Here is a 12,521-nt window from a genome sequence, read left to right on the forward strand (position 1 = left end):
TATTGACTGGAAGATCATCGATTGACAACGAGCAAGTCGAAGAGCAGGCTTTTTCCTGAGAGTCAATCAGTCTCTCCTCTCTCTCTCTCTGTCTCTCTCTCACAGTTACATTCATGTGCACATTAAAGAAGGAAATATCTAATTGTTATTTACTGTCGATATGCTATATGTTTGTTGATCTTGCCCCGACATTTGTTTTTGCATGAGAGAGAGAGAGAGAGATTGAAGAAGAACTAGAGAGAGAGAGAGATCGTGTGTGTTTTGGAAAACCCATCTTCACAGCAGGGCTTCTTCATTAGGGGGACGCCCAGTTCCTGCCATGACCTTAATCCCAAAACAAACAAACACACTCACAACAAAAACCTCACCAGGATCCCAATCACACACATCCTTCACAAGCATAATGACCACAATTACAGACCTTCACTGATTCTTTCTTTCAAGTGATGGCATTTTGCCCATCTGTTAACTGCAGGGGTGTGTGCATGTGCGTGTGTGTGTGTCTATGTATGATCTCCCGTCCGTATTTTAATTGACTCCAGGTTATCATAGCTGTAATACAGCATTAGGGAAGCAGTACTGTGAGAGGCAATGACTGCCATTTAACTTACTTAATTAAATGCTTTCTATGAGAAGGACACTGAGAATGTTACCCTTTCAACATGGAAAAACCCGCAACATTCTTGTCTTGCTCTGCTACAGACGGCGCAAGACGGCCTTGTTTCATTTTCTTACAAAAGATGATTAAACAGCTTTCAGTGCTTCAACTAAGCTTTTAAACATGCAAAACAAAGATGTTTGCTTTCTATGGTTGATTAAAACTTTTTAGTTAAAAAACATTTTGTATACATTACTCAATTTAATTAGATCATGTATTTGTGTGTGTAAATCAGGTTTCCAACACCCTAATACATATAGGCGAATGTAAATCCCTGGATGGATGAAAGCATCCGTCAAAACACAACTTCCTTTATGAATATAAATTTGATCATGAACATGATATTTAAAAATGCCTATATACAAATGCACATTAAGATTAGAGATGGGAAATAATAATAACTAGGTGTATTAATATGAACTATTACATCACATTAGATCTCCTTAAATGAAGTAATTTCTCAAAAGAAAAGACATGACATGACCTACGTATGTATTTTTAGCATACTTTTTTGTATTTTTGTTTTCTGTATTTTTTTAAAGGGAATTGAAAGGTAAATACCTCCAAATCACAAGAGGTGTGATCACACAAGAGTGAGTTTGGATGTTGTCTAAGTCCCCTGAGAGAGCATAAAAAGCATTAAACGAACCTAACACCTACCCAAAAGACTCTGTCAAAGCGGAACTAACCCACAGCATGTCTAAGCCAATTATAGACCCCAAACACACACACACACACACACACACACACATACGCTCAGGACATCTCTGTCATGAAAGAGACATTGACTGCGACTTTGCTGGGTCGCAAGTGTGACCGGCTGTATTTGAGTGTATATAAGTCTCTGTGTGTGATGTTTGATAATGCATGTGCTCAGCAGAGCACATCAGCTTTGAAAATTTCCAGCATCAACTTCTAACTGCATTGAATGCATAAGCTATTGTACTAATGTTCACTTTTGCTCAGTTCTAAGCCGAACATAGTCTCCTGACTTTGCCATTTTCCCCATAACACTCCCTCTCTAAACCCCCCTCACACACACACACACACACACACACTGATTCTCCTAAAGATTGGGAGCAGCAGGGTGAGGCATCTCTTTTATTTATCAGAAAGTGATTCATCTGTTTGTTTGTATGTGCCCTTGAAAGATCTTACAAGAAAGATAGAATGGAACAGGGAAAAAGGAGAGACGTGAGGTGGCATGAAAGAATGAAAATGGGAGAGAAGACTGACAGAATGAGAGCTGGATGAGAAGAGGAATGGATCATTAAATGATTACTAATAAAACATCAGAGAGAGTGTGTGTGCCTGTGTCTCTGTACATTCATCCACCCAAATGGCCATGGCTTCATGGAACTTCAGCGTTTGAGACTGAATAAATGCAATGATAGCACAATCTGATACATCGTTAACTTCCCTAACCTTAGAAATTTTGACAATGGAATGACGTCTTTTGATATTATAAAATATGTAAGCTATGTATGTCACAAATGAGTAATAACCACAATAAACAGCTTTTCCATACCCATCAGCATACATGTCATTAATTTTCTCTCCAACGGAGGAACTGACTGATGGCCAAATTCACAATTTTGATCTAATCAGCCTTGCATTGATCTCCTAGTGACCAATTACTTTTAGCTTAGTCTGAATTAGAGCCAGACTTTAATTGAGGCTAATTTGGCACAGACTTGTCTAAATACAAAAGGCTTTAGATCATACGCAGCAAGTGGGCTAAAACAGCTTCCCCCTTTAATCTACATTTAGGCCAATATTCTCCCAGTTGAAAATCTAATTTTTCAGCAATTTACCCAGCCTAGCGTCCATTTGTGAGGTTTTTAACCTTTGACCTTCTACAAACCATGCAGTTTTAGTGTCATATGACCAGTCTCAATGAGGTAACACAATACACAAAGCAAAATATGGACCTGATAACTTGACTCTAAGAGAAACACTCGCTCCTGCTCTCCTAACATGTACTCCAATGAGCAAGCAGAACAGACATTCCACAGAAAATGGCACACTGAGCTTACACAATACACACCTGTTGCTGATAAAGTATCAAATGTAGACAAGACAGCCCTTAATGTCCGACAACTGCTACCGAATACCGCCCCAACAGTGGCTCCATTGATAGACACCCAACATTGGTTGGCTGGTCATCAACAATGGAGGTAACTGTTGACCACAGAGAGCTTCTACAAAGGATAGGTAACTCGGCCACAATGAAACAAGATACATGCTCTTACTGTTCAAGCCCTTTCACCTGTTAAACTCCTACAATATAAAGAGTGTGATAGGCACAGCAGCATATCGAACTGACAGTGATTACTGAAAAATGGCCAAAATTACTCGAGCGAAAAGTGTTCCTGGAAATCAAACGTTTTTCTAACTCACCAAAACACAGGAAATATCTATTTATTTGGTACACAAGCAATGTTTATAAAATGAGCAATGTCTTCAATGAAGCAGCTTTGACCTCATCTGATGCTACAAGAAAATACAGTCAGCTGCCTGCTGAGTTTTCAGGTGAACTATTATGCTATACTACCTTAACTGCCCTTAGCTCTTACTGAAATAAACACAGCAAAATAAATAAAAATGAATGACATATATATAAATCTATATGAATGCTACTGAGCTGTTGATCCAGTCACACTAAACACTACAATCACAGTTAGCGTGTAAGACAACGCCTATTCAGTCCTTTCTATTCATATCTCCGTATAGACCAGCATCTGTAAAACTGTAGTGTCAGCGTAGCTGTGTGTGAGTGTGTGGCCTTCTGTGGGAATATCCCTATCTTGTTAACTGATGAGTAAGTCTCTTCTTATTTAGCTGTTTAGCTTAACTCTGACTTATCTTTTTTTGTGTTTGCCCCTACCATTTTCCATATGCTCTGCCTCACCGACACTGCCATCGGGCGTAGTCCTCTCATAGGCGTCTTCGGGTAGAGGGAGGGCACCTAGTCTGGGGCCGGACGAGCTCTTGCTGCTGGGCGTCTCCGACTCCTCCAGGCCACTGTCGTAGCAGCTCTGCAGCGAGCCCTGGTGCGGGTCCTGGGGCTGGCTCACCACCGAGAAGGTCACTCGGCGGAACGGCTACAAGAGAAGAGATTGCTGGGGGTCACTGGACTGAAGAGGTCGAAGAAGGGAGGTTGATGGGGGGGGGTGATTGGGATCAATCTCAGTTAAAGTACTTTTGCTGTAGCTCTAGTTAGATTAGCGCACTGCGCTACATGCTACAAAACGACACAAACATCAGCTGGATTAATTGCTCTCTTTCTCTCTAAGTAGTAAATATATGTAGCTTGAAAGCAGTGTTCAGCAAGGGAAGTTAAAAAAATAAACAAAACAATACTAATGAGCTGCACAGCACTTGTTTAATGGATTCTCACACGAACAAAAAAAAAAAATGTTAGGATAGTAAGTTCAATGCCCACAGGAGTAAGTACAGATGCCACACTTGGCATTATGGTTTAAATATAGCAGCGGAGGTCTGAAGGACATCAAAGTCTCCTTGTGTGGTTTACTTTATAGCAAAAACAGGACAAGAAGAGCAAGTATGGTCCCGATGGGAGATAGAATGGAACACATGGCTACAGGCTAATAAACAAGCTCATGGATCCACACACACACATTTTTCAAAGTAACTAAAGAACAAATAGGTGAAAGGATGCACATAGGAGTAATAAACTAGTACAGAGAGGCTCGTGTGAATTTGCGCTCTGCGCTCTGAACCTTTGATTTTCATTTCCTCTTCCTCTTGGGTTGTCTCAACTGAGGAATGGCACAAAAGACGGCGTGATCGGAGGAGATGACTGACAGCGAGCCGGGAAAGGAGACAAATTCTTTTGGTTTGTGCTGAGATGCAGCGAAAAAGAGAGTAGGGAGACAAATTAAACTAGGAAGGACATGAAATCTACTCGACATGGTTCATTTCATTAAAGTGAACTAGATATTCATGAAATCAATTGATGAACTCTCTATTTTTGCACTTGTTTTCTGCTGTTATCAAAGCAAAACGTATTGCGACAGTGGGATACTGATACCCTTTAGGTCTTTTTTAATCAGGAAAATGAATGTGTTGTCCTGATTTAACTGCTCTAGCAGAGGGAAGATGGGTTAAACAATATGAGGACTTTTTGTCCTTCATATCCCAATGAAATACACTGAGATAAGGGATACATAGCCTATGGTCTCTGAGCTAAATGAGTGGCGGAATAGAGCGAGAGAAAATGAGAGCATGAGAGAGAGAGAGAGAGAGAGAGAGAGAGATAGAGAGAGAGCTGAAAGGTGGAAATTAAATTTTGATAATTTAACTAGCATTGGAGCCTTGTAATTAAACCATTGACTCTTCCTGTCTGGGTAAGTGAAAGCAAATGGGAAAAAAGAGGAGAAGACAATGGAGGAGAACTGATCCCTCCACCCTCCCATCATTCTTTCTTTCTGTCTCACTCTCCAGCCTATTACTTACTCAAATTATCCAACAGTGATCACTGGTGCTGTTTAGCCTGTGTGTGCTGTGAGGTGAAACATAATTCAACACAATTCATCAAGGTAGAAAATACTGAGAAACAGTGACCATGACAGGAAACAGGACATTTCCCTAATTCAGCAGTCTTCAAGGTTATAGTTTGATCTGAAACTATATTTGAGCTGTCTTAACTGAAAGCAACACACACACACACACACACATATACATATATACATATATGTTTTTTTTTCCTAACCTCTGCAGCGAAAAGTTCGGCTGATGCATTAAATAGACACTAACAAAGCGGCAGCGTCTCTAAGTGTTTGCCTCTGGCCTTCTCCCCGCTGCCCCACTTCCTGTCACTGCACATTTTCTTTCAGGAATATTAAACAAGACGGAGCACCATCATTCACTCCTCTTTTTCTTTCCAACTCGCTGGCTTTCAGACTGAGTGGCCTAACACTCATCATTACTCCAAATTGTCCCTTTAATTTGACACGTCGCCATAATCTTGGCATTTGTATTCTGTCAGGTTAGTAGGGCCTGTCTTTCAATGTAAAGGAGTGCACACATACCCTCACACACACAAATGGCTGTTCATCATCTTACGCATTTATAACGAACATTCATAATTATTCATCTTTCTCAAAACATGCCCATGAATAAAATCTCTGTTTACAAAATTACTGTTTGTCATTCACTGATGACCAGTGCCCACTTTCTGTCACTTAATCACTTGATACCAATACCTACAATATTCTTATAACATTAAGGAAACCGTTTGCACGCACTTGGCATTAGTTCTTATGCTGCATTAATTTATTTATTTATCTCTCCCTCATTTCTCTGGCTAATGTACAAATCTTGGCAATAAATCATGTTTCCATGTAATTACAATCAACATTCAACAAATGAATTGAAATAAATATTCATGGGCTAAAAAATTCACTTTGGATAGTCAAACATTTGTTGCATAATTAAATAGAAACCCACAGGGGGTCTCGCTACTGCACTGAAATAACGGATCAAAATGATGTTTATGTATCAAAGCCCCATTCTCTCTCTCTCTCTCTCTACCTCCAAAATGAAATGGCTGCCTCTGCAGCTAAGTGTGACAGCAATCAAAGTCCCACGCTGAAGAGTTGAGGCTTAAATTACCCAGAAATGAACTGAACTTTAGATAAATTGGTTGAGTGTGGCATTATGCTTGGTGCAAATGTGATTTTCAAATATAAGAGTCAATGAATGTCAGGCAAGAAGAATGGCGAGATGGGGAAGTGGTTGGCCATGCAAAGACAGATGAATTGGTTTATTGATTAGGCACTGATTGGCTGGGCTTCCTTACCATAGAAGCAGCTTTATGAAGGACGGATTTAATTAAACCCTGCACATATGTATGTTCATCCTTTTGGGGCATTTGTCATCCCATGTAGGTTGAAAGTATGTAAGACCCCCTGATGAGGTCCAAATGGCTTTCTTTTCTACTAGACATGTACCTTTGTCATCATCTTTACAAAAATTGATGAAATTTGGACATTGCTGATTGCATGTTGCTTATGTGTGTGTGTGTGTGTGTGTGTGTGTGTGTGTGTGTGTGTGTGTGTGTGTGTGTGTGTGTGTGTGTGTGTGTGTGTGTGTGTGTGTGTGTGTGTGTGTGTGTGTGTGTGTCATAAAATTCATATATATATATACACACACAGTACAGTCCAAAAGTTTGGAACCACTAAGATTTTTAATGTTTTTAAAAGAAGTTTCGTCTGCTCACCAAGGCTACATTTATTTAATTAAAAATACGGTAAAAAACAGTAATATTGTGAAATATTATTACAATTTAAAATAACTGTGTACTATTTAAATATATTTGACGAAGTAATTTATTCCTGTGATGCAAAGCTGAATTTTCAGCATCGTTACTCCAGTCTTCAGTGTCACATGATCCTTCAGAAATCATTCTAATATGCTGATCTGCTGCTCAAGAAACATTTATGATTATTTTCAATGTTGAAAACAGTTGTGTACTTTTTTTTCAGGATTCCTTGATGAATAGAAAGTTCAAAAGAACAGCATTTATCTGAAATACAAAGCTTCTGTAGCATTATACACTACCGTTCAAAAGTTTGGGATCAGTAAGAATTTTTATTTTTATTTTTTTGAAAAGAAATTAAAGAAATGAATACTTTTATTCAGCAAGTATGCATTAAATCAATAGGATGGCAGTAAAGACATTTATAATGTTACAAAAGATTAGATTTCAGATAAACACTGTTCTTTTGAACTTTCTATTCATCAAATAATCCTGAAAAAAATATTGTACACAAATATTTTGTACAATTGTACACATTAAATGTTTCTTGAGCAGCAGATCAGCATATTCGAATGATTTCTAAAGGATCATGTGACACTGAAGACTGGAGTAATGATGCTGAAAATTCAGCTTTGCATCACAGGAATAAATTACTTTGTGAAATATATTCAAATAGAAAACAGTTATTTTAAATTGTAATAATATTTCACAATATTACTGTTTTTTACTGTATTTTTAATTAAATAAATGTAGCCTTGGTGAGCAGACGAAACTTCTTTTAAAAACACTAAAAATCTTAGTGGTTCCAAACTTTTGGACTGTACTGTATATATATATATATATATATATATATATATATATATATATATACACAGTACATATATATATATATATATATACACATATATATATATATATATATATATATACACATATATATATGTATACAGTACATTACATATATATACAGTACATATATATATATATATATATATACAGTACATGTATATATACACACACACACACAACAAGAATACCTGTAATTTTAAGGGGCTTTCATCAGCGTAGGTGGAAATACTATTTTAATAAACCCAGCAGAATACCCAGTGGATTTGCATTAATTTCAAAAGTAACACTATTCTGTATACAAGCTCATTTTCTATCTCTTCAGACCTTTTTTTCGTAGCATCTTAGTAGAAAGTGTGTGTATGTGTTTGCGTTTCTTGGGTGTATGTGGGTAGTGGAGTGACCTATATCCATGAACCATGGAGAGCCGCGGTTATAGCCAAAAACACAAATTCTAAAATCGCCTGTGTCTTTCTGCAATCAAGCAGACATGAGAAGAAAAGAGAAAACGAAATGAAGGAAGGAAAAAAAAATAACATTGGATGAGATATGACAGACATGAAGAAAATGCTACTTGGGTGGTTAGTGTGGTGATGTTAATACTGTATAGAAGAACGTTATCCTGTCACTGGTGTCTAGACGTGATGGCCTGGTGATAGAACCTGTAATTAACCTCTGTTCAAATTTTCATAAGCACCCTGAGGGTCAATCACGTCTGATCAAGCCGCCACTGTACAAAACAGCCCAAGGGTAATGCTCCTGTAGGTCAAAGTAACCCGTAAATCAGCTCTATGTTGTTTAAACCCAAATTCCCATAATGAGGTTAACAAAATTCAAGCCACAAGTGAGAGATAAGCATTCTGGGGCTCTGACTAGGAAGAACAATGTCTATTTTCTTTGATCCAAAAGACCTTTGATCTGGATATAACACAACAACCAGATGAATGTGGTGCTGAATTCCGAGCAAATGCTGATATAAATCCAGTTTCTATTCTGAGTATACTGGAAAAGTTTTAAGGGTTATAAGAAAAATAAGATGGAACATTAGCCTTGGGAAAAAGTTAATGTTCATGTCTAAGCTACAGATCTCTTCTTTCTGATCCCAAGTAATACACCTGTTGAAACATTATTTCCCATGAACCTGATTTCCCACACCCATGGAAAAGTTCCCAGTAAAGTCAGTTATGTATTTGCAATAGTCAAATTTGTGAACTGTCATTTTTTTTTTTTTTTTTTTTTATAATTAGAGAGATATAGATATATAGAGAGAATTAAACTGTAAAAAGTGTCAACTTGCAGTTGTTACCTCCAGGAGCTATTTCTACCCCTTAATTTTGTTGATGTAACCTAATGTGTTTAAGTTGATTCAGCTTTAATAAAATCAATTAATTTAGATGTTACCACATGAAGAAAATACTTAATTTTTGCACTGTTTTATTTATTTATTTTAATCTAGTAGAAATATATCCTTAAGCTAACAATTGCAGGTTACAACTTAAATTATTTAAAATGGCACGTTGCATTAAATAAATCTGGGACAAAAAAAAAAAAAAAAAAATTTATTCAAGTTTCAGACTACTAATTCATGTACAAACCCCTACAGCTTCTACATGGATTTTCTGAATTTGCAGGATATTTCAAAATCTTGATAAGAAAAAAAAAAAAAAAAAAAAGCATACATTTTCTCATGCTCTAGTCTAGTCTAAAATCGAGCACAACATGTTGAGAAAGGAATGTGTCTCTGTGTTTAAAATACTAACAGAGCCCTTGGTGAGGAGGTCAGGGAGTTTTGTTTATCCTGGAGCTTTGGGAGGCTCAGGTGTCTGCTTTGTCTTAAGGGATGACTGGCGCTGGTCAAGCTTCATTTCTCTTCAGCCTTCCTGCCTATGAGGACCTCCAGATGGGCTCTAGACCTCTTGAGACCTACTGGAGTTTAGCCAGGTCTGAGGTCTCTCTGGCAAGGCATATATCAACACACCTCACTGCAGGCGCTGAAAACTTCCAGGGCAGATCTTACCACCAGACCACTTCCCGCGGCTGAGCGTACTTTTGATATCTTACCCAAGACTGTTGTGTTTCAGTTGACCGGTCTTACTCTAAGAGCCCCCTGAACACATTCAAACTGAGCCACAGCAAACATTAAAGAGTTTAGCCACTTTTGAGGCCCTACTTTGATTGCACTCCACGTCTACAGCTATATACGAAGGGCTCTTTAATCACTTTTAACCCATCAACTGCACTCTTCATGGACAAGCCTCAAACTTAACTGATCATCACTTCAAGAGCATTCTTTTACAATGAAATGTAAAGCTTTCAGATACTGAAGAGAAAAAAAAAAAAAAAACATTCACCCCTTTCTTTTCCTTTCCGTCTGAAGTTCTTCAGATAAAACCTTCAGAGTACATCTTGGTGTATGTCAGTTGGCTGCCTTTCAATGTAATCCTTTTCGAAGGCACTGAGGCATGGATATCTCACCTGGCCTGATCATTCATTCATTCATCTATCCATTTTTTCTTGTCATCCACTCCACCTCGCACTTTCAGCAACAGCATAGTGATGCATCACTTCTTGCTGTTCCAGTCCATTTCCTCTCAGGCCAACTTTGCCTTTCCGCATGCCAAGTGTTCCAGATGTTCATGCCTTTGCCAAACAAAACACTGAGGATGTTAGTCACTGTAGTGAAATTAGCCGCCCTTGTTTATCAGCGTTCATACATTCTTAATCAAGAAGGCAGCGTTTATATGTGGAGCAAAGAGACCGCTCATCAGAAGTTCTCTTGATCCTTGGATTTTTCTCTCATATATCCGCAAAGAAAGCACTGTTGCAGTGAGCATCTGTTTAAAAATTAAATTTTTGCTCTTGTTCTAGTCAAAAACTGAGGTGCAGTGCTGCCTCGGTATCTTTAAGCCTCCTCAGGTACATCTTATTCCTTTTTTATGATTGTGGTATCCTAAAACTCTATAAAACTCTGTGATGTTGTTCCCAAAATCATGTTATCCCTATTATTGTCCTCATTTTGGAGAAAGGAATTCTTGAAAAAGTAAAAGTAAAAAAAAAAAAAAAAAAAAAAATTAGAAATAAAAAAAGTTTGTCAATAGACCTTCCAGTTAAAACAACCTTTCTATACTCCACCTTTACATGTGACTCATTAACATTTTAGAACTTTCATTAACATTCCTGACGAGAACTGAAAAGATGAAGGGAAAAAAAGCACAGACAGATGGGAACCTCAAAACATTTCTCTATGCTCTTTTCTTAAAATCCTAGCTAAACTTTTAATTGCTCTTTAAGCAGCGGATTAAGCCAGAACATATTCCGAAGGGATGATGTGACGGCTTCAAAGGCTTAGGCGACCTCTGACCCTTGCTTCATGAGAAGGAACAATCCCTCCCGGGTGCTGCTTCACACTCCAGATCCCAAACATGCTCCTCTCATGTTTATTTTTAGAGAGTTTAATGATAAATAAACACCAAAGACAATTTTTCACCGGCACATTTTCTCTCAATTCACGATGCCACTCAAACAATGGCTTTTGGATGCATTGTGTGCTTTTTTGTTTTGGCTTTACATTCAAAATGTGTTTTTCTCCACATCATGTTTTTTTAATCTCGTCCCCAATAAAGAATGAAAGGGATATGCAGTTTCCTGTTCTGGTGCCGAATATCTAACCTCATCTGGGCAAATCCATTATCATCGCCAGCAGAAATGGATTACGGTCTCAGGTATCCGTCAAACTTACAAAAATGCTTTCAGGTGCCTTTCCTAACAGGATAATGTAGGAAAGTTGAACTCCATTTCAACTTTGAAACACGCACACAAACAAACATGCGCACACATCTAACTTTCAGACAGTCTGGCTTTGACTTACGTGATCACGTTACAAACAATTTCAGATGATCTCCTTCAGCTCAAAGGACACTATCTTCACGCTTCTTGTGTGTCCCCGCATCCGTCAATCATTGGCCAATGACACTGCGCTACAAAAAGCGCGCAGAACTCACTGTGACTACGAGCAGTCAATCTGACAACTGACCCACTAATGTCACTAAGTGACAGGCGTAATCGCCACGGCTACAGTAGTCAAAGGTGACAGAGGCCTTAGAGTCAGCGAAAGCGCAGGCTGTAAACAACCTGAGGGCGGACGGGATATCGTAACTCGGACCATGTGGTTTCCTTGCCGTGGAGGGAGCGCACTCTTTCCTGAGCAAATATCTGGCAGCGTAATAAAAAAATTCCACACAGTCTGAGTAGAGAAATGACAAAACGGAGTACGTGTTCACACCTCAGCTGGATTATGATTGACACATGACTGCTCTAACAAAGCACCGAGTGCTGTTCCCTGGCAGGCCGCATTATCTACATCATAAGCACTAGTCTATTAAATACATCTGCAAACAGTGAAGCTGTCAAGATGGCAAATAATGCATTACAGTGATACATCTTTTAGCGTTTTAGGGATTGTGAAAAATGTGCTGTTCAGAGAAAATATTTAACCTAAGGAGTGGAAATGTGAGCAGGAAAGAGGAAGAAACTGAGACAGAGAGATATCATGGACGACTACAGCATAGCTGGTGTTATTAAAGAGAAATATATACTGCACTCTTAAAAATGCTGGGTTAAAAACAACCCAAGTTGGGTTGAAACTGGACAAGCCCAACAGTTTGGTTAAATATTTGCCCACACAGCTGGGTAGTTTTATTTACCTCAACTATTGTTTAAAAATTACTGTATTGC

At 38.3% G+C, this 12,521-nt stretch overlaps 1 protein-coding gene across 5 annotated transcripts in view; it reads right to left on the reverse strand.

The window, feature by feature from the left end:
• Positions 1 to 12,521, reverse strand: part of pcdh7b (protocadherin 7b) — a 139,623-nt gene that overhangs the window by 58,532 nt on the left and 68,570 nt on the right. For 3 of the 5 annotated variants that reach the window (XM_048185624.1, XM_048185626.1, XM_048185628.1), the window contains exon 2: positions 3,546 to 3,762. The exons of 1 other annotated variant lie outside the window; for it this stretch is intronic. In XM_048185624.1, the coding sequence (XP_048041581.1) occupies positions 3,546 to 3,762 (217 nt within the window). The remainder of the gene's footprint in view (positions 1 to 3,545; positions 3,763 to 12,521) is intronic. One more of the 5 variants, XM_048185627.1, reaches the window with a different exon arrangement.

This window comes from Megalobrama amblycephala, linkage group LG3 (genome assembly GCF_018812025.1).
Source record: "Megalobrama amblycephala isolate DHTTF-2021 linkage group LG3, ASM1881202v1, whole genome shotgun sequence".
NCBI classification, from domain to species: Eukaryota; Metazoa; Chordata; class Actinopteri; order Cypriniformes; family Xenocyprididae; genus Megalobrama; species Megalobrama amblycephala.